Source organism: Hemiscyllium ocellatum, chromosome 37, assembly GCF_020745735.1.
Source record: "Hemiscyllium ocellatum isolate sHemOce1 chromosome 37, sHemOce1.pat.X.cur, whole genome shotgun sequence".
NCBI classification, from domain to species: Eukaryota; Metazoa; Chordata; class Chondrichthyes; order Orectolobiformes; family Hemiscylliidae; genus Hemiscyllium; species Hemiscyllium ocellatum.
The window spans coordinates 35,677,023-35,700,332 of NC_083437.1; the positions used below are offsets into that span (position 1 = coordinate 35,677,023).

General features: G+C 39.9%; 1 protein-coding gene across 4 annotated transcripts in view; it reads right to left on the minus strand.

Annotated features, from left to right (window-relative positions):
- Positions 1–6,705: 6,705 nt before the first annotated feature.
- The window catches only part of ptpn11b (protein tyrosine phosphatase non-receptor type 11b), a 132,327-nt gene continuing 115,722 nt past the window's right edge, over positions 6,706–23,310 (minus strand). For 2 of the 4 annotated variants that reach the window (XM_060852439.1, XM_060852441.1), the window contains exons 13-16: positions 22,625–22,776; positions 17,950–18,047; positions 10,334–10,434; positions 6,706–8,172 (exon numbers count right to left, since the gene is read on the minus strand). In XM_060852439.1, coding sequence (XP_060708422.1) covers positions 10,353–10,434; positions 17,950–18,047; positions 22,625–22,776 — 332 coding nt within the window. In that variant the 3' untranslated portion in view covers positions 6,706–8,172; positions 10,334–10,352. Of the gene's footprint in view, positions 8,173–10,330; positions 10,435–17,949; positions 18,048–22,624; positions 22,777–23,310 lie in introns of those variants that run through there. The other 2 variants (XM_060852440.1, XM_060852442.1) reach the window with 2 other exon arrangements.

The following is a 23,310-nucleotide window of genomic DNA, read 5'->3' on the forward strand; positions in this document are numbered from 1 at the left end:
CACTGAGCCCTGTGGGACACCGCTTGTCATCGGCTGCCATTCCGAAAAAGAACCTTTTATGTCAACTCTCTGCCTTCCGTCAGACCACCAATCCTCAATCCATACCAGTAGCTCACCTCGAACGCCATGGGCCCACACCTTCCTCAGCAGCCTCCCGTGTGGCACCTTATCAAAGGCCTTTTGGAAGTCTAGATAGACCACATCCACTGGATTTCCCTGCTCTAACCTACTTGTCACCTCTTCAAAGAATTCCAACAGATTTGACAGGCACGACCTCCCCTTACCAAATCCATGTTGACTTGTTCTAATCCGACCCTGCTCTTCCAAGAATTTAGAAACCTCATCCTTAATGATGGATTCTAGAATTTTACCAACAACTGAAGTTAGGCTAATTGGCCTGTAATTTTTCATCTTTTGACTTGATCTTTTCTTGCACAAGGGGGTTACAACAGCGATCTTCCAATCATCCAGGACTTTCCCTGACTCCAGTGACTTTTGAAAGATCTCAACCTCCCTCAGCCACCTCTCTCAGAACTCTAGGATGTAGCCCATCGGGGCCAGGAGATTTATCAATTTTAAGACCTTTTTAGCTTTTCTAGCAGCACTTTCTCTTTTGTAATGGCAACCATACTCAACTCAGCCCCCAACTCCCTTTAATTGTTGGGATATTACTCATGTCTTCCACTGTGAAGACTGACGCAAAGTACTTAAGTTCTCCAGCTATTTCCTTATCTCCCATCACTAGGCTTCCAACATCAGTTTGAAGTGGCCCAATGTCTACTTTTGCCTGTCGTTTGTTTCTTATGTATTGAAAGAAACTTTTACTATCATTTCTAATGTTACTGGCCAGCCTACCTTCATATTTGATCCTCTCCTTCCTCATTTCTCTTTTTGTTATCTTGTGTTTGTTTTTGTAGCCTTCCCAATCTTCTGATTTCCCAGTGCTCTTGGTCACTTTATAGGATCTCTCTTTTTCTTTAATACATTTCCTGACTTCCTTTGTCAGCCATGGCTGTCTAATCCCTCCCCGGATAAAGTTGAAAATCCTTGGATGTTTAACTGCCAGTCTTGACCCCCCCTGTAACCATGTCTCTGCGATACCTACCACATCATAATCATTCACGATGATCTGTGCCATTAGTTCATCTGCTATGTTACAAATGCTACGAGCATTCAGGTAAAGTGCCTTAATGCTAACTTTCTTATCATTAGAGATATTGGAAGTCATAAGTTGTCCTAAGTTATTCTTCCTTTTTGCTGCATTCCCAGTCTGCCTCAAGTTTAAATCCGCCTGCACACATGCTATCCTGCTGCTTATCTTTCTATTTAACTCCATACTCCCTGTCGCTTTCACTTTCCCTCCCCCCTTCCCTTCCCCCCAACTCAGAAGTTTATAGGTGGGTTTATTTTGTGAAGTTTCAAAAAAACTGCTGACAGTCTGATTAGTTCCCTCATATGGAATGTTGGATTTTGTCAGTTTTCAGTGTAAGCACATGAATAAAACAATATACTGGTCATTTTACAGTGAACATGTGCACACTTCTTGACAGTTGACTAATGGAACATCAATGGCAAAGTTAGAAAGTCACTTATTTTGCCTCAGGTGTGTTGCAATACATATTCCATTAAAGTTAGTGTGATACATAACAGGAGACAGGTTATTTTCTGTCTTGAAAGAAGATCACAAAGTCTTAATTCTAAGGTTCCCTGATTCTAAACCAAAATTGCTTACATACAAAACTAAGCTGTATTTAACTGTGCCTATTTGAGAGAGAGACAGCATAATTGCAAGAGGTTATAGAACATAGAAAAATACAGCGCAGTAACACCTAACCTACACTAGCCCAATACCCTCCATATGCTTATCCAATGCCCGCTTGAATGACCATAAAGAGGGAGAGTCCACCACTGATACTGGCAGGGCATTCCATGAACTCACAACTCGCTGAGTAAAGAATCTACCCCTAACATCTGTCCTATACCAACCTCCCCTTAATTTAAAGCTGTGTCCCCTAGTAACAGCTGACTCCATACCCAGAAAAAGGTCTCACTGTCAACCCTATCTAAACCCCTAATCATCTTGTACACCTCTATCAAATCTCCCCTAAACCTTCTTTTCTCCAATGAGAACAGCCCCAATTGCCTCAGCCTTTCCTCATACGATCTTCCTACCATGCCAGGCAACATCCTGGTAAACCTCCTCTGCACCCGTTCCAGTGCCTCCACATCCTTCCTATAGTATGGCGACCAAAACTGCACACAATACTCCAGATGAGGCCTCACCAGAGTCTTATACAACTGCAACATGACTTCAGAACTCCGGAACTCAATTCCTCTACCAATAAAGCCCAGTACACCATCTGCCTTCTTCACAGCACTATTTACCTGGGTGGCAACTTTCAGAGATCTGTGTACATGGACACCAGGATCCCTCTGCTCATCCACACTACCAAGTAGCCTACCATTAGCCCAGTAATCCATCTTCTTGTTACTCCTACCAAAGTAAATGACTTCACACTTAGTTACATTAAACTCCATTTGCCACCTTTCTGCCCAGCTCTGCAACTTATCTATATCCCACTGTAACCTGCCACAACCTTCTTCGCTGTCCACAACTCCACCGACTTTCGTATCATCTGCAAACTTGCTCACCCAGCCTTCAAGCCCCTCCTCCAGGTCATTTATAAAAATGACAAACAGCAATGGTCCCAAAACAAATCCTTGTGGAACACCGCTAGTAACTGCACTCCAAGATGAACATAGTCCATCAACTACTACCCTCTGTCTCCTTCCAGCCAGCCAATTCCTAATCCAAACCTCTAATGCACCCTCAATGCCATACCTCCATAATTTTTGCAGTAGCCTACCATGGGGTACCTTATCGAACGCCTTACTAAAATCCATATACACCACATCTACTGCTTTACCTTCGTCCACTTCCTTGGTCACCTTCTCAAAGAACTCAATAAGGTTTGTGAGGCACGACCTGCCCTTCACAAAACCATGCTGACTATCCTTGATCACATTATTCCTATCCAGATGTTCATAAATCCTATCCCTTACAATTCTCTCTATTTTTCTGTCATGAAAGGGAACAAGATAGTGTAATCAATCATAAATACAGTATGGCTCTAATAGAGAGCAACAAATATTGACTACTTATTTGAAATCCACCAGAGTCCAGGTGGACTTCAACAGTTTCCTCAATTCCCCTCCCCCGACATTATCCCAGTCCCAAACCTCCAAATCAGCAGCATCTTCCTGACCCGTCCCTCACCTTTCCCATCTATCCCCTCCACCCTCCGCTCCGACTTATCACCTTCTTCCTCACCTTTGTCTACCTACTGTACTCTCAGCTGCCTTACCCCCAACACCACCCTCCTCCCATTTCTCTCAGCCCCACTCCGGCCCACAGCCTCATTCCTGATTAAGGGTTTATTCCAGAAACATCAATTCTCCTGCTCTTCGGGTGCTGTCTGACCTGCTGTGCTTTTCCAGCACCACACTCTGGACTCTGATCTCCAGCATCTGCAGTCCTCACTTTCCCCTAGTATTTATAGGGTGACATAATGTTGTAGTAATGGCACTGGATTAGTAATCCTGAGGGCCACTCTGTTACAATGGCGACAACAGCAGCTGATAGAACTTAAATTTCATTTAATAAATCTGGAACTTAAGCTAGTGTCAGTAATGGTTTCTTTACAGATTTCAGTCAACAGAATGGACGAGAGGAGTAACTCACATAGTAAAGGTCAACATAGATGGAAGGACAATAGAAAGAAAAGGATCTTGTTTTAGAAACAGTATAGGTGGATATTAGCAATAAAAAGCAGTAAAATACTAGTGGGAGAACTTTATAGATACCCTCACTCCAATTTTACCATTGGATAGTGTTTTAAGCAAGAAATAATGATAGCTTGCAATAAGGTAATATACAGTAATTGTGGCAGGCTTGAATTTCATGTACACTGGACAAATTAAATTTGCATAGATCATTTGCAAGCTGAGCATGTAGAACACATTCATAGATTCCTAGAGCAACACATTGTGGAGCCAAGTGGGAATAAGGCTAAATATTGTGCATTGAGGCAGTTTAACTAGCAATGTCATACTATAAGAGCAGATGGGAAAGAAGGGATCATATTACAAATGAACGCTGTATTAAATTTGCAAGCAATATACTCCAGTTCCAAACAATAATCTTGAATTTAATGAAAGCCAATTACAGGAGTATTGAGATCTGGCTAAGAGTAATTTGGTTAAATAGATTAAAAAGTATGATGGGAAATATGGGAAAGTCTTTTAAAAAAAAAGCTAAATTTCATAAAAAGGGAAAAAGTGGAATGAGTAAACCAGCTATAAAGTATAATAGATTATAATAGCTGTTAGAAGTATATGAAAAGGGAGGAGAGTTGCTAAAATAAATAGTTGGAATAACAGGTCAGTACAAGTCTGGAACTTCCGATAATCAATATTAGAATATAGAAAAGTATTGAAGGTGTTTAAGGGACTAAAAACTAGCAAATCTTCTGTTGTGAATTACTGTGCCCTGTTCTAATTGCCACATTATAATACGGAGGCATGGAAAAGGATAAAGAAAGTAGGCAAGGTTGATTTAAGAAATGCATGGATATCCATCAGAAAGCACTTGATACAAAAAGAATATTTCTTGTGGGGAAGAACACAGCTTCAATCCACCAATGCAACATATGAGTCATCAAGATATCAAATATTATAACAAATCAAACAGATTTTAATTGTTTTGGCGGAGGTGGAGGGGGGGGGGGGGGGCGGGGGGAGAAAGAGTGGAAATTAACATTTGAATTAAATGCAGAAGGCACTGATCGTTTGGCAAGTGGACTCTAACTGGTGGAGGCATTGCCATGGAGATTGCATCAACTAATGATGATTGACAGTGAACCACCAGGCTATTTCATAATTATAAACCAGGCAGGTTGGTTGATTAGTCAGGGAATTTCATTGAAAAATGAACCAGTAATGGTTGAAATTTAATTTGTTGAGGTGAAATAGCCATATTGCATGTAAATGTCCTTTCTGTCGGCAAAGAACAGGACTCTTCACATGTGTAGCTTTCAGTGCATGCACATGCATCATTAAGCATACCTGACTGACAATCCTAAACTGGTTGTCAGCATGATTTTTCATAGTTATTCCAGTAAATTATGTCCAGTTTCAGAATTACATTTGATGCTGGTCATTGTGTTGCAAGTTTTGAAAGCATTAGTGCAGTCAGTATATTGCTTGTTGCAAACAGCCAAAGTGATATGCTGTTTGACATAGCAATCCAGTTTTCAGACTATACAATTTACATTCCTGGCATCACATCAATACTGAAATTCATGGATCACATGACTCATTTGTCTGCTGGACAGAGCACTGCCATCAAACAAAGGAAATGTTCTACTAATGGTGAACACCACACACTGCTACCTCACAGTAGTAGCATGAAACAGCAAACTTCACCTGTTACTTAAAGGTTTGAATTAAATCAAAATAGATTGAGCATTTTTCAGGAGCAAAATTGATTGCCTTAATGCCTTTCATACGTTGCATTAAATACAATGAGAAATGATTGGGTTAGAGTAACTTTATTCCACAGGATGGCTGCAATGCACTCTATTTCACCAGCAGGTTTGTGGTGTACACATGTTTCAGGACCCTGTTTACAAGGTTGCTGTTAGGCCAATCATATACTGCATGGGACTGTGGGAGTAACAGAGGAGGTAGGTTTGCAGTAGGTACGAGAAGCAAGCTCTCAACTATAACAGAGTTCATTTGATTGTTCTATTTCAACATGCATTTGAGAGCAGGATAGAGCCCAGTCAAACATGTGAAGAATTTCTTAAATGCAGCTGCGAATTCAAGTATTACAAATGTTGAAACTGAATAAACAATGTCAGTGATCTTTCATCAGAATGGGAAAGTAGAAGAAATGGAAGAATTTTTAAAGCCAGTAGAAAAGGGTAGGGCAGGAAAAACAAAAGGAGAAGGGTGGAGGACAGGCAAGGTTAGATACAAAGGATTTCATGATCCAGTAGCCAAGGAGACTGAAGAAACAAAAATTGTGTCCATGGATGGTGCCTGTATCTAGAGTTTTCAGCTTTAGCTGTTCTCTATTTGCAAAACTTTGCTTTTGTATCACTTCTATCATCTAAACTTTATTTCTCTTTGCAGCAACTCTGAAAAATGTGTTTATAAATATGAATTCTGACTTAGTGACCTGAAATGTGTTAAAGACATACACTTGATATTTAAAAATGATTTAGGATGTCCAGAAACTGAGATGTACCTAAAGGCACAAACAAACGAAATACTTGGGAAGTGTGATTATTTAAAATTAAATGAATTATGGGATTGCCATTTTTCGATTTTATAATAGGGGTATCAGTATTAATATGCAGTCTTTTATACATAGAATCATACTGCATGGAAACAGACCCTTTGATTCAAATAGTCCATGCTGACCACAATCCCAAACTAAACCAGTCGTACCTGCCTGCATTTGGTCCATATCCCTCCAAATCTTTCCTAAAAATTAAAAAAAAATTTGGAAGAATACATTTGTTCCATTACATTCATTGAGCTACAGAGTTCTTGCAATGCTTGTAAGTTCAAAATTCCATAAACGTTAAGTTCATTTAGAAACAGAAATACGGTTTGAAGTTTAAACTTGGAGGAATAACAGGCAGGTCTGTTTATAAACTGGTCTCAATATAATTTTACTAGGTTTTGCATGCTCCTGAGACATCTCATTATAATTCCCCATGAACAGTATAAAGAGATGTTAGCTGGAAGTGAGCGAGAGAGACTCTAACAACATTGTAAGGGCACCAAAGGGGTTCTCTGCTTCTCAGACAGTGCCCATATAAAACACAATTTATTTTCTGAAATACTAATCTTGAAAGCAAAACACTGTTTTAGCTGAAATACAGAAACCATTCTCACCAAAAGACACAGCTGAACCCAAATCGGCTAATAATCAGCCACAATCAGAAGAAGTAGTTTTAAGGTCAACTTATTAATGAATTGTTTTTCCCCCCTTCCATCATTCTCCAAAATATTCTATTTCTGCAGGTTAGAATCTACTGTTTAACAAATACTAGCATAAGTAATAAATATTAACATATATAAAAGGTGAATTCTGATAACTAGTGGCTTAAGACAGCATCCCACTGACTTTGAGGCAATTATCACCATATTGTCAACACTAAAAATATATCACAACTATTAGTGAACCCATCGTTCATACTAATTTTGCTTTGAGGGATCTATTTTATTATGTAAAAAATGCCTTTTAAGAAAATTGTTGTTTTCCGCACAATGCCTTATTAATGACGTGATCAACACTTAAATTTTAAAGAAAAACATACAAACCTGTGTCTTTGGCTAGCGGATATATCCACTAACTTCAAATACAATAGAAGTGCCATTCTATCAAATGTTATAATGTGCAACGAGTTGTGCTAGTGAAAGCTTGGGCAAATCCCAATATAACAGAATCTCAAATGTTCCTCAACTTTAAAATTTACAAAATTGTTACAATCTCACTGCAATGCAAAACAATTATGAATAACAATTATAATAGATTTAAACTTTCTCTTGTTGCAGTACCACATGATTCCTGCTGGTGGTACTGTTGCTGAGGCAATCGGCTCCTTTAGCATCTGAATTGCTGTTAAGCTGGGCAGTGCCACCAGTGCAGCTTGTTTTATGGTTAGATACAAAAACACATTTGCAAAACGTAGTTGTCATAGTTTAACTTCTTGTCATCATAATTTATCTTTTTTTTCCATCTTGAAAACATGCAGTGCAGCAGATGATGAAATTAATGGACTTACAGATTTCTAGGTCAAATATTTGGTTTTTTCTTAATGCATGCAATGTATTTGAATAGTCATGAAATCTTAAAATTAAACTTCATTATTTATCATTTTCAAGAAGAGGCACTTAAAGTAATATATAAATACAAGCTTGACAAAAAGTGTAATTTTTAAAATGTCTTATTCATAAATTAAACAGTCTCTCTGAAAGGCAGTTTTCTGTAGACATTTGGTTTGTAGAATTGCACTGCATAGAGATCCACAGGCAAGCTAGGACACAGCAATTCTCATTACAAATGCAGGCAGCAGCTTGACGTAAACCAAAGTAATTCTAGAGAGAGCAAAAATGGAATATTAAAGGTGACAGGATCATTCTTGTTACTGCTCACGTTTAAAAGGTGTGGCAGGGAAATGAGATGGCAGAAACATTTATTAAATAGAATTGCAAAATCTTATGACTTAATCCTTCATCACTATACAAATAAATCTGATTAGTAATCATAAAGTTTGCTACATAAATGCAAAAGCAGCTCAAAGCTTATTTATAACACAAAGGTTGATATCAAAAATAACTTAAAAATTTGCAAAGTGATATTTAGTATTTATTTATCCTCAAAGTACCTTCAAACCCAAGTTGGGAAAAGAAACATTACAATTGGTTAAGAGGGGAGTGGCGGCCGCAAAAATTCAAATTACAGGAGAATAAAGAGGTTTCTAAAATATTCCCTGAGGAAGTGAGAGAGCAGTATCAGGGGATTGTTTGAGAGTAGTGCAGTGTAAGCAGTAAGGTAAAGAGAAGATGGATGTGGTGGGAGTTGAAGTAAGTCAGAGGAACTCTGTTTGGAGTGAGGAAATGATTCAGATTGTAAAGATTTGAGGAGTTATGAAATTGTGACATCCAGAAGGCGGCAGTTTACATGAAAGGCACGGTTAACTATTTGCTTTATCTGTTCCTAATGAAAGAATAGACAGTAATGCATGCAGAAAAATTAAGTTTGATTGGAAAGAAACAGCATGTGTGTGTAGAAATTGAGTTCCAGGGGAAGAGATTTAAGTAGGGTTGTAGACAATGAGAAACTTAAAGGATTTTAAGAGGATTGGTAGGAATAGTAAAGGACGGGTTGCACAAATGAAGATCTGGTGGCATAAGGACACAGACATAATACAATCTGAGGACTGCTGTCTATCGTGGTCTGGATGGTGGGCTAAATAATCAGGCAGTGAGGCATGATAAAAGGGTAAGAGTTAACAGCAATGTCCCCTTTAAGCTGTGTGGTCATCCAGCCATCCAAAGATTCCGTATATGTTGATCATGTGCCAATGCATTGATTTCTGCTTCTGGAAGTGGAGATCTACACAGTGGCAGGTCAAGTTATAGGGAGAGCACATCAACAGCAACAAAGCAGGTCTCAAATCAGGTCATCTTGTTGATGCTCACCTCCAGCCATGAGTTGATAAAACCTTTGTTTGAAGAAACAGGCATTCTACACTTTAGTGCAGAGGGAACAATAGTCCCACTGAATCAAGTTGGGAGGCAGAACTCGTGCCAGACTTAGTTGGGGTGTATCAAAAGGAGAGAGAAAATGTGAAGAGAGCTGGAGAAATTGGCCATCAGTGAGAATGAGGAGGGTGTGCCAAGCAGGCCAAGATAAAAGCTAGGGAGGAGGAACTTGGGGGAGGGGCGTTGGGAATGCAATAGGTGGAAGGAGGTTAAGGTGAGGGTGATAGGCCGGAGAGGTCGGGAAGAAGATTGCAGGATCTCTCCGGCCTATCACCCTCACCTTAACCTACCCCCTTCCACCTATCGCATTCCCAACGCCCCTCCCCCCAAGTCTCTCCTCCCTACCTTTTATCTTAGCCTGTTTGGCACACCCTCCTCATTCCTGAAGAAGGGCTTATGCCCAAAACGTCGATTCTCCTGTTCCTTTGATGCTGCCTGACCTGCTGCGCTTTTCCAGCAACACATTTTTCAGCTCTGATCTCCAGCATCTGCAGTCCTCACTTTCTCCCATCAGTGAGAATGGCAGGCAACTGCATGAATGCTAGGAGTGAGAAAAGCAGTATAGTTTTGGAGATTGCTTGGACTAATTCATGCTGAATATTAGAGTACTACCCAGTTGCAGAGGTCAGGGAAAAAAACAGAATAGAGACAACACTGGAATTCAGCAGGAAAGTATTGCAATTAAGGCAGAGAGATGTAACTGGGTATGATGTAATGCAGAAGGGAAAGGTACAGTGAAAGAACTGCTTTAAAAAAAACAAGGAGGTAAGGTCTATAATGGTTACACCAAAAACAAGTGAAATAGAGACAGTAGGGTGTTTAGGTCAGAAGAAAGCATCCAAGATATGAATGTACTTCAGAAGGAACATTTCACAACAATGTGGGTGAAAACACTTACAAAATAGTGGCATATAAAAATATAGGAGCGTGTGCATTACAAACAAAGTTTTTAAGTAACTTGTATTGTTAGTATACTTATTATACATACAACCTCTCTACCCTTGGTGCTTTTATCTCTTTGTGTTGCTACTTCCCGATGATTTCGGACTTTTGATGTTTAAATTTTCATACAGACAGGAGGTTTCTTTTAACCTTTAGGAAAGGGAAAAAAAAATGACGACTTGTAACTCTGCAACTTCGCATGAATGTATCTATAAATTGCTCAACACGAGCACTGAGGGTTTGGAAATCATTTGCATCTTTTGTACACTTGACAGTGACAGAATATTTCCTTGGGGCTGTGGTTCCACAATTGAATGATTCATTATAAAGTACAAAATTAACATGTACACTTAAATGAACCATGACAGAAGTCACATGATACCAGGTTATAATCCAACAATTTTATTTGAAATCACAAGCTTTCAGAGCATTGCTCCCTCATCAGGTGAAGTCCTGACAAAGCTTGTGATTTCAAATAAACCTGTTGGACTATAACTTGGTGTCATGTGCCTCGGATTTTGTCCAGCCTCGTCCAACACCGGCACTTCCTCATCAAATAAACCATTACACATTTGGGAAGCAATGAGCAAAGTAAATGGTGAGAAAACTTTAGATCTGAAGTCTTTTAATGTGGTTGCATTTGAAAAATGTCAGATTCTGTAATTCAAATATTCTTTGTCTTTGTGAGGATATTGTATGTATGGGTTCTACGCTGCATATCACCTACCCATTTCCTCTGGTATTTTATCACAGGCAAGAAGTAACCATGCCTTGGGTGATGTTTTTTGCAGGCTGACAGGGGTCCCTCCTGTTTGAACACCCTATGAACTGTCATGTATTAAATTACACATGGCTTGAGGTGTAGCCCTCAGTTCCTATACCCCTCTCCTTTGTGAATTCTGCAGCAAAGCCAGGTACATGTAGTCAAGTCACGAGAAACATTAGAAATCCTAAACTAGCTAAGCCGTTGGTCCTCTCAATGGCTTCTCTCTGCTGATGCTGAGAACAGCTTATTCTCCTCTTCGCACACAAACATGCAGAAGGACTGTTGGATTGATCACCTTTCCCAGCTTAGATAGATCCAGCCATACAGGTTGAATACTGTGACTTTTGTGGCCACTGGTAGCAATATCCTCATCCTTGTGCTGAAGGCAGCAATATAATTCTGCAATACAATTCCAAAGAACGGTCACTGGTCCTGAAATGTTGACTCTGTTTTCTATTCATGGACGCTGCTGGACCCAAGTTTCTCCAGCAACTTGTTTTTTGTTTGTTTCAGATCCAGCATCCCTTTTCTTTGTTTCACATTATGACCACCTCAATGTCAAACCTGGGTCACCTCACTGTCAAACCTGAGTCAGAGATGTACAGCATGGAAACAGACCCTTCGGTCCAACCTGTCCATGCGGACCAGATAGCCCAACCCAATCTATTCCCACCTGCCAGCACCTGGCCCATATCACCTCAATGTCAAACCTGAGTTACCTCAATTTCAAACCTGGGTTACCTCAGGTTTGGTTCAGGTGATGGCGAGAGCATACTCTGGAAAATCCCCTAGTGGGTTGGCAACCCTCTACTTCCGTTTTTAAGGAGCGCCGTTCCCTTCTCAGTGGTTCCTGCTGTATTTGCTGTACATGTTGTAGGTCTAGAGGTGCTGCAATCACATCAAGTTCTCCTCCAAGCTACATACCACCATGACTCGGAACTATATTGCTGTTCCATCATTGCTGCAGAGTAAAAATCATGGACCTCCTTTATCATGAGTACAGTGGGCATACCTACACCGTGGACTGCAGTGGTTCAAGGTGGTGGCCTTTTCAAATGTAATTAAGGAACAGCAATAAATTCTGGGTTCACATCTTATGACTGAAAAAAAAAAACACCCTTTTTTCTTGCACCATTGGGTCCTCTAGCCTCCTGAGTATGGACAGCAGGTCACTGTAAAACTTGTTAGAGCAAGCCACAGTATTTGCACTAACCTTACAGCAGAGGTCAGACCAAAGCACTTCACCTGGAAACCAGACCCTTGACATAAAGCTGGTGGGGGTCCTTTGTGTTGCTGAATACGTCAGTGAACAGTAATTAGCAGATCTGCTCATTGCACAGATGTTTGTCAAGTGTTAGGAGGAGTGCCAGGTAAGAAAGTGGAGGCAAGACTACAATCAAATCAGATATGGCCTTACTGAATGGCAGATCAGGGTCGACTATTCCTGCTCCCATTTTCTTTGGTTTTACATGATATCCATGAAACCAGTTGAATAACTGACTGGCTTCATTATCAGCTTTCTCCTTACATGCCCAACAAACTGTTTTAGTACCAGAGGGGTACCAGTATGCTGGTTGGGGTGGGGAGGGGGGGGGTGTAGAATTTGCAAATGCTATTCAGGAGAGTTCACACTAATTTAGCAAGGGGCTGGGAACCTAAATTGTAGCTCCAGTGTCCAGGAGGTTGAGTGTAGGGAGGTTAGAAATATGGTTTCAAGGTCACAAGAGTTCACCAACAAGCAGGAAGGGGGTTTGAAGTGCGTTTACTTCAATGCCAGAAGCATCCAGAATAAGGTAGGTGAAGTTGCAGCATGGGTTGGCACCTAGGACTTCAATATTGTGGCCATTTTGGAGACATGGATAGAGCAGGGGCAGGAATGGTTGTTGCAGGTTCTGGGATTTAAAGTTTCAGTAAGAACAGAGAGGATAGTAAAACAGGGGGAAGTGTGGCATTGTTAGTCAAGGACAGTAGTACAGTGGCAGAAAGGACATTTGAAGACTTGTCTACTGAGGTAGTATGGGCTGAGATTAGAAACAGGAAAGGAGAGGTCACCCTGTTGGGAGTTTTCTATAGGCCTCCACATATTTCCAGAGATATAGAGGAAAGGATAGCAAATATTATTCTGGATAGGAGGCGAGTGTAACAGGGTAGTTTTTCTGGGGGATTTTAACTTTCCAAGTACTTTAGATTAGATTAGATTACTTACAGTGTGGAAACAGGCCCTTCGGCCCAACAAGTCCACACTGACCCGCCGAAGCGCAACCCACCCATACCTTACATTTACCCCTTACCTAACACTACGGGCAATTTAGCATGGCCAATTCACCTGACCCGCACATCTTTGGACTGTGGGAGGAAACCGGAGCACCCGGAGGAAACCCACGCAGACACGGGGAGAACGTGCAAACTCCACACAGTCAGTCGCCTGAGTCGGGAATTGAACCCGGGTCTCAGGCGCTGTGAGACAGCAGTGCTAACCACTGTGCCACCGTGTCGCCCACGGTCAGTTTTTGTCCAACGTGCACAGGAAGGTTTCCTGACACAGTATGTAGAAAAGCTAACAAGGCACGAGGCCACATTGGATTTGGTACTAGGTAATGAACCTGATCAGGTGTTAGGTTTGGAGGGAGGTGAGCACTTTGGTGGTAGTGACCACAATAGGTTATGTTTACTTTAGCGATGGAAAAGAATAGGTAAAAAAAATGCAGGGTAAGAGTTATTGCTGGGGGAAAGGTAATTATAATGCGATTAGGCAAGATTTAGGATGCATAGGATGGGGAAGGAAACTGCAGGGGATGGGCACAATTGAAATGTGGAGCTTATTCAAGGAACAGCTACTGCATGCCCTTGGTAAGTATGTACCTGTCAGGTTTTCATTGGCAGAGGAATTGAGTTTCAGAGCCATGAGGCCATGCTGCAGCTGTATGAAACTCTGGTGCAGTATTGCATACAGTTCTGGTCACTGCATTATAGGAAGGACGTGGAAGTTTTGGAAAAGGTTTAGAGGAGATTTATTAAGATGTTGCCTGGTATGGAGGGAAGGTTTTATGATGAAAGCAGAGAGACATGAGGTTGTTTTTGTTCGAGAGAAAGTTGAGAGGTGACTTAATGGAGACATACAAGATAATCAGAGGGTTAGGTAGGGTGGATAATGAGTGCCTTTTTCCTTGGATGGTGATAGCAAGCACGAGTGGACATAGCTTTAAATTGAGGGGTGATAGATATAGGACACAAGTCAGAGGTAGTTTCTTTACTCAGTAGTAGTGGCGTGGAACGCACTGCCTGCAACAGTCGTAAACTCGCCAACTTCAAGGGAATTTAAATAGTCATTGGATAAACATATGGATGAAAATGGAATAGTGTAGGATAGATGGGCTTCAGATTGGTTCTACAAGTTGGCGGAATGTCAGGGGCCGAAGGGCCTGTATTGCACTGTAATGTTCTAATATTTATGTAAACTGCCAGCATGTCCTACTCCATTTTATTGCTTCTGGTTCTGGTGAGCCATTAAAATGTCATTTTGCAGCCCTGCCAATTAACAAAATCCAAAACCTAGATCTCACACTGAGTGACATTATTATATAAAAGTTCACAAAGTCAGGAGTCTGAACTTTGTAAGAGTTGGTAATCTGTTTGAATCCCCTCTTAAACTTTGCATATAAGGGATATCCTACAGTACTTCCCAGTCCAGTGAGTAGGTTTTACTTTGCAAATTGCGTCCACAGTTTAAGTTAAAATTTTGCAAACAACTGGGATAATGATAAAGAGTATCATTTCCTCAACTATTCCCAATTTCCATATTAACAAATGTAAGATCTGTAGTAACTCAACACAAATTGGGTAGAGTTTTAGAACTTAATTTATAAAAAGTCTTAAAAATATTTATTGATTAATTTAAATGCTAAGTATTTTGATTAATACAGGTCATTCTGCTATAACATATCTTATTAATGCAAATTTGCTGTAACGCAATTGATAAATTGGGGACACTTTCTAAAGTGCTAACTTTTAAAGCATGTATTGGTTATAACATGATTTCAGTCTTATTAGTTTAAATGGTGCTGCTACTAGCTAATTTTCTTATAACACAGGATTGCACGAGAACAGAATTACTGCGTTATGACAGAACCAACTGTACAACTGAAATTGGGTTGATCGTGAAAAATAAAGCTTTATAAAATTGTCTGGTTAACTAATTGTGATGAAGCTGATCATAAATTACTGAAATGACAAAAATATACAGTGAACCATTTGCCACTTATAGTGACATGCACCAGTCCATTTCTGATTAAGTTAATAAAAATATATACATTCAAAAGCTTTTAACATGTCTATTAGTGTAATCTGGGTGAGATACGGCCAGTTTTGTGGATGGGGTCAACTGCTGGATAGTGTTTCTTAGTGTCATAAATGATCATGGATTTAATGTCTGTTGGATGTAATTTGCACGTGAAGTCCACATTTTTGTTTTATTCAATCACGCAAGACTGGCCAGGCCAACACTGATACAAGTTCAAGATGATGGCAAAGTAGCAGGGTTGCATGTAAGCTCTTGCCTGGGGCTCCCATCTGCTTTCTCTTTTTTTTCCTTTTAGATTAGATTCCCTACAGTGTGGAAACAGGTCCTTCATCCCAACAAGTCCACACTGACCCACCGAAGCGTAACCCACCCAGACCCATTCTCCTATATTTACCCCTTCACCTAACACTACGGGCAATTTAGCATGGCCAATTCACCTGACCTGCACATTTTTGGACTGTGGGAGGAAACCGGAGCACCTGGAGGAAACCCATGCAGACACAGGGAGAATGTGCAAACTCCACACAGAGACGCCCGAGTCGGGATTGAACCCAGGTCTCTGGCACTGGGAGGCAGTAGTGCTAACCACTGTGCCACCATTTGCTTCTGCTTATTTTTTTTCCCTGTGGCAGGTGGGTCGACAGCATTGGTGTGGCAGTGAGAGCAGGCCATGTGCAGAGTGGTGACGCAGATTCTCCTGGGTACTGGAGACAGCGACAGCATGGATATCCTCCAAGCACTGACAATGGCAACAAAGTTCTTCCAATGATCAGAGATAGCAGTGGACTCTTCAAGATGGCGGTGACATCGGCAGCCGAAGTGGGGCCTCTTGGTGGCCTGGCTTACAGTGGAGCCATGAACTCCTGGTGGCAGTAGGCTCAGAGCAGGGTTTCCTGGCACTGGTGTGGCAGCAGCTGCAGCATGTTTATGCCAGGAGTGGGGAGTCCTGGCGTCATCAAGGCAGCAGCAGAGCCAGGGACTCTCGGTTGTGGGACAAATGCGGGATCAACAGTATCAGTGAGGTGTGCCCAATGTTGACGAGATGGTGCATAAAGTGAGGCAACTCCTACATCCTGTGCAGACAGCAGCAAGACAGTGGAAGTCTGTCTTTCTTTCAATTACTGGAGGTTATGTGCTATGTAGAGTGGGCTGGAAAGACGGTTATTCTGAACATTTTATTTCTTTAGCGTCATACGAGTCAGATGTACAGCATAGAAACAAACCCTTCAGTTCAACTTGCCCATGCCAACCAGATATCCTAACCTAATCTAATCCCATTTGCCAGCATTTAACCCATATCCCTCTAAACTTTTCCTATCCATATGCGTTTTAAACGCTGTAATTGTACCAGCCTCCACCACTTCCTCTGGCAGCTTATTCCATACACGTACCACCCTCTGTTTAAAAAGGTGCTCCTTAAGTCCCTTTTATATCTTTCCCCTCTCAGTCTAAACCTATGTCCTCTAGTTCTGGACTCTCCCACCCCAAGGAAATGACTTTATCTATTTACTCTATTCATGCCCCTTATGATTTTATAAATCTCTAAGTGTAACCCCTCAGCTTCTGATGCTCCAGGGAAAACAGCCCCAGCCGATTCAGCCTTTTCCGATCGTTCAAATTCTCCAACCCTGGCAACATCTTTGTAAATCTTTTCTGACCCCTTTCAATTTTCACAACATCTTTCAGAGAGGAAGGAGACTAGAACTGCACACAATATTCCAAAAGTGGCCTAACCTATGTCCTGTACAGCGCAACATTATCTCCCAACTCCTATAGTCAATACCCTGACCAATAAAGAAAAGCATACCAAACGCCCTCTTCGCTATCCTATCTACCCGAGACTCTACTTTCAAGGAACTATGAGCCTGTACTCCAAGGTCTCTTTGTTCAGCAACACTCCCAAGGATCTTGCCATCAAGTGTATAAGTCCTGCTAAGATTTGCTTTTCTAAGATGCAGCACCTCACATTTATCTGAATTAAACTCCATCTGCCACTCCTCAGCCCATTGGCCCATCTGCTCAAGATCCTGTTGTAATCTGAGGTAACCTTCTTCGCTGTCCACTACACCTCCAATTTTGGTGTCATCTGCAAACTTACTAATTACTTTTTGAATTCTTTTCCTATGAATTTGTTCTTGAAATCTATACCTTTATACTGAAGATCATGCCATAATGTGGCAACTTGTAAACTTTTCACTGTATTCACTGTACAATAAAGCTTCAATTCATCCAGGAATCCGAAGATTTTGACTCAACACAGAAGAACTGTAATATATTTCAAGTCAGCATGGTCCGTGACTTGGAGGTGAACCTGCACGTAATGGTGTTCCCACGAATCTCCTGCCCTTGTCCTTTTAAACAGTAGTGATCATGGGTTTGGATGTTGCTGTCTTAGGAGCTTTGGTAAATTTCTATGGTACATTTTGTGGTGCACACTTCTGCTGAGCTTTGGTGGTGAAGGGAGAAATTTTTCTTGTGCTAACGTGACTTTCAGTTGAACTATGCTGTACAAATGTGAAAACTCGTGGAAAATGCAAGCTACAATCTGCAAAATGCTTTGACAGAATTTCCTCAATCTACTACAAACAGAATTACTTACGTTGAAAAAGCTCGAGATGGTGCAGGATATCTTTTGTTTTTTGCTTTATCTGTAAGATAGTGGATATTTGAATACTCTCGTTCCTTTGTTTTGTTTTTCTGGAAGAAATAATATTCAAATGCTCAAAAGTCATCAGTAGTCTAGCCAAATATTTACAAAATGTTTACAAGATATTGCTTCTACTTTAAAAATATATTCTCTTTAGTTTAGTTCACTCAAAGGTTTGATCACTTTTTCTATTCATGCTATCATCGGATGTGATTTGGTGATTTCAGAAGGCAGTTACGAGCTGACCACATTGCTATGACCAAATAAGGGTGGCAGATTTCATTACCTAAAGGACATTACTTAAATGCCCTTATTCCTCGGTACTTTCCTTTTTTCATCTCATGGCTTTAAGCAGACAATGGAATTAAATGGTTGTGAATGGGTGGGGGCTGTGTAAATGTTGCCTGACAGTCAAAGAATTGAATGACTTTTGAAATGTCAATACAGGGCAACTTGGATCAGCAAAAAAATTTCACATAGCCATTGACAAAGTCCAAGGCTCAAGGAGCTAAACCTAATAGCCATGTTTCTAAAAATAAGATTGTCATTGCTGTCTGTCTGTAGACATGAATAATCTCTCATAAAAGTTGACCTCCGATTTTTGGACAAAAACTATGTATTTTACATTTAACTCACATATATGTTGACAGCTGAATTTTAGCTGAAAAATTCCAAACACCTTACTTTTGGCCACTCCTGCATTCTAAAATGGCAACACAGTCCAAATCTTCTAATTGGGAAAAAAGCAATGTAGCCTGAATGATACGCTAAAGAACCTCTCAATAGTCCCTGCACACTGACCACCTGTGAATTGCTCAGAAAGTTTAAACTTCTGATGGACATCTGGAATTCTCTGCAGAAGTTTCTTACTCTTAGTCAGAGTTGGAAACTTTGGATGGTTCCAACTCACTTGCCTGAATAGTTACACAGGAAGAATTGAAGCCTGTTCTTACTCAGGGGTGACTCAAACAGACCCTCTCTGAAATCCATACATTTCAACCCTGCTGAACCATGACATCTTCATTCTTTTTGACCTGACCAGATCATCCCACCCAACCCGGTTAACTTCTCTCCATAGCTTCTCAACAAGGCTTTCAGAAATTCCTCACTTATTCAAATATTCTTTGAGTGCTGTAAAAGAGACTGTGGCTTGGCTTTCTCAGGTGATCCTATACAATTCAGCTGGAATGAAGATGCGCTTCTCATTTCTGTAGCCTCTGGTATCAGAACGTGGGCCCATAAGTGCAGAGTATATGGCAAAAAAGTCGTGCAGGAGCAGCAATCATATGGCAATTGATGTTTTCAGAAGATTTGAGCCACAATATCAAGGAGGAACTGAAGACTCAAAGCACGGTTCAAAACTAATTAGATTTTAACAGCACCTAAAACATCAAGATATTGGATAAGAACTTTTGAGACTGAAGGAAGTTCTGAATACAGCTTAAATTGATGTCTAAGAATAATCGTGTAGAGTAAATCCTGAGATTGAGGCTGCATTTGGAAAGTGAAGTTGCAAAACCTATCTATTACAATTATTACAATGGATTCAGTTTCTTAGAGATATCTCTAAATTTTCACTTGGAAATAAAAAAAGGAAATAAGTATCGCAGATTTCAAAGCAAGCCCTGAATGGTGTAGCAGACTAATGAAGACAAACAATTTTGTTTAATGATGATTGCCGACGAAGGTGATGTTGATAACAAATGTGATTATGCCATTTATGAAGCAGAGTGGGATGTATTATTTTGTCTGAAGATAATAAGGAGAGTGACTTTTTAGGTTTTTGATGTGTTCAGTGGATGTTATGTTGCTGAGTAGCATTCCTTCCTGCATTTTGAAAAACAGTTGAATAAATTGTATGAAAATGCAGATATAGCTTTTTGAGTATTTGAAAAAAATTGATGAATTTAGTGGACACAAAATAATCTGTTTCCATTGAGCTATTATTTATAAAAATTTAATAGTAATAGTTTTTTCCCCTCCTTTTGCACTGTCTTTGGGGACAGTATTGACCAGAGAGTCTTTGACCAGGTAACTCTACAAAGTGCTAGTTGATTGAACATCATTTCTGCTTTCTACTGGTTTCATGCTTGTTCTGGAATTACCTACAATCGTTTCAAACCATGTATGTTTACAAAATATTTACAAAACATTCAACATCGTATAATTTTTTATAAGTGTGAAGTCCAAAAGTAACGTGACAGGGAGAAGATGGCAGTTTTAGACATACGTACAGATCTCCCATGGAATTTGTTTACATTGTGGATGTACTCTCGAAGAAAAGATCTGGCATGACATTAGCGATACACATTGAATGCACAATTGAAGTCCGTAAAACCTTTGCTTATGGAGGACATCTAACACACCTCAGGCTGGCTCCCTGTGCAGCTGGATTCCACCAGATTAACATTTGATAGCCAGCCTGTCACTCTCAGTGAAAACTGTGGCAACACTTTGTGCCCAACTTAGAACAGTCATTCCAAAAAACTAGCAAACCGAGAATGGGTTTGTCCTCCTCTGTCTTATAACAGCATAAGTTTCTCTCAATCTGAAGAATAATGGCACTTTATGGCTGCTTAATATAACATTTGCTATACATTAATCTAAACTATTTTGAAACAGTTCTGGTGAGCTGCGTGCAAGCTTACTGCAAATAAACATCATAGTAACCAGTTGGGCTGAAGGAAGAAGAACATCAACACTCGCAAAGTTTTGCTGATTAAAACAGACTAAAGGCAACTTTCTTGCCCAAGATCTGGTGTTTTACTATATTCTAGCTGCACACATCTAATAGGTGGACGAAACAATTTTAGCAGCAAAAGCTGAATGGAATCTATGGCTGTGATCACATTATTTATACAAATATATATTAATAACGTCCATCCAGTAGACTGTGATGTAAATAATTATATCAGAGGTCTGGGCAATCTTAAATATTGGGTAACTTGTCAGTGTCTGGGTGCGGAGGAAAGGGAGGGCTGGCTGGCATGGACCTGGAGGGGTAGCAGCCGAGGGATGGAATTTTTGTGGAATTTGGAGAAGTGATCATGCTTCTTTTACCCCTCCCAAAAAGGTAATTATTAACTTAACTAGGGTCTCTCTAGCTTAACCTCGATTGAAACAATGCAGACCACCATGGAGTGTGCACTGCCTAGTTTGTCTTAATTTGGGAACTGGAGTCCCACCTCGATCAGGCAGCACTGCTCTGCATGTTAAATGAGCTCACCAATGAAACAATACACTTTCAAGGCAGGACCATTTCCTGCTATGGCTTCCTCTCCTGCACTATTTCTGGTGGTTTCTTTCATTTTACTTTGTTAACAACAACTTCCTCCAAAATCTGAGGAAAGACATCAAAATGTTCATTCCTTGGCTTGTGTTTAAGTTAGGAGGGAAAATAGGGAATCAATTTAGGGCTTCACCATGCAGAAAGCATGATGAACAAATCCTGAGATAGTAGTTTAATTCTGGAAGATCTTTTTTATAAAAGGATACTTGCAACTCTCAGGAGATCTAGGTCACCTCCATTAACTGCAACCCTGAGTTTAAATCCCATCATGATGTACTTAATTGAATCTGGAATTAAAAAACTAGCAGCAGCGTGGATAATCCTGAAGTTCACAGACTACCAGAGAAATCTGCTTCACTTTTTTTTGTGGAGTGCGTGAAAGAGGGGGGGAAAAAAAACTATCACCCCCACCAGGTCTGGCCTATGCAAGTATCCAAACCAAAACAATGTCATTGACTTTTAACTGTCTAGCAAGTCATTTAATTACATCTCAAGCACAGATAAAATGGGAAATCAATGATCATAAACAATGCTCCCCCTTATCTGTATGAATAAAAAATAAATTGATATGACTTGTTCATGGGTCAATTCTTACACTGGCTGTTGTTTACTCCTCTCTTTGCAACTATTTTAATTTCTTTTCTTGAAGACTTTCATAGTTGAATATATACCTTAATAACCAGTTGTTTTTTTTAAATAAAAAAAAGTGAAAAACTTTATTTGTATTTGGTGGCACATTGCATGATTATAGCTAGTGGAAGATTACTCCTCGATTAGGATAGGAATTGCACAATTTATGAAAAATGCATCATGCCCAAGTTATGTTTTAAAGCATGTTTAAATCTGACTTTTGCCGAAGGGCAGCTAACACATTTAGCATAATATAGGCATCCAATAAAAACAACTTTGATCAAAATCATAGAAATTGTGTCAACAGATGAGAGTTTACTGCTACTGCTGTGTGCAGATAGTGCTGAAATATTTACAGATCCAAATTAGATAATACACCAATGCGTGTTTTGAATGGAAAGAAAGTTATTAAAATAGTTCTAATTTTAGACAACACAAATATATATATGATTTAGGAGATTTCAGCTGATCCATTCTGGATCTAAATTAGGTTTGCACATTCAAATGCTGTAATATTTTGGTTAATATAAAGTTAAATACTTTGAAAACCAGTCTTTTCTGTCAATATTTATGCCACAAAAAAAGTTCTCTCTGTTTATTATAATGACATGAATGGGTTCTAAAAATTTTACTAAGCAGTGTAAAGGACTTGGGTCTTTTCTATTGAAAGTGTTAACATTTTCTCAAATTGGTAAGTGATATAACTACCTGTTCCTCCTGTAGTCTTTTTTGAACTGTCTCAATATATTGCTGTACAGCCATGTATATGAATTTATACTGAGCCTCTGTCTGTACCATGCCTGATCTTTGTTTTCGTACCATTTGGATCGTTTTAGGGATGTCGATATCACAGTCCAAACCTACAGAAATGGGGAAGAAAAGACAGTTCCTGAATCTTGAACAAAGGCTTACAAAACATGCTTTCAGTCAGAACACAACAGTCATAGAAGTTTTGTCTAACAGTGTGTGCTTGTTCTGATCAGATTTTGAAATTAACATCGAAATTTCAAAGGAGATACTCCTAATGCACTGTCATAACTTCAGTAGAAAATCAGTAAAAACAGCAGATTTCTCTTCCTAAATATATATTTCCACACATTGTTATTCCACACTGAACTTGATGTCATTCTTGAATACTACTTGTTGTGATCTACAATGTAGCAGATGATGCGGAGGCAATCTAGAAGGTGCTTTAACATTTGATTGGAGAAGTACATATCTTTATGTTAATGAAGTGTACAATTTATAATTCTGCTTTGGGATAATTAAAACCTGTCTCTGCAACGTATAGGAAAGTGATGGTTGGGCACTGCTTATCCAGAAGTAAAACTGAAGCGGTGTCAAATAGAAAATCAGAGGGTGGATAGTGAGAGTCTTTTTCCTTGGATGGTGAT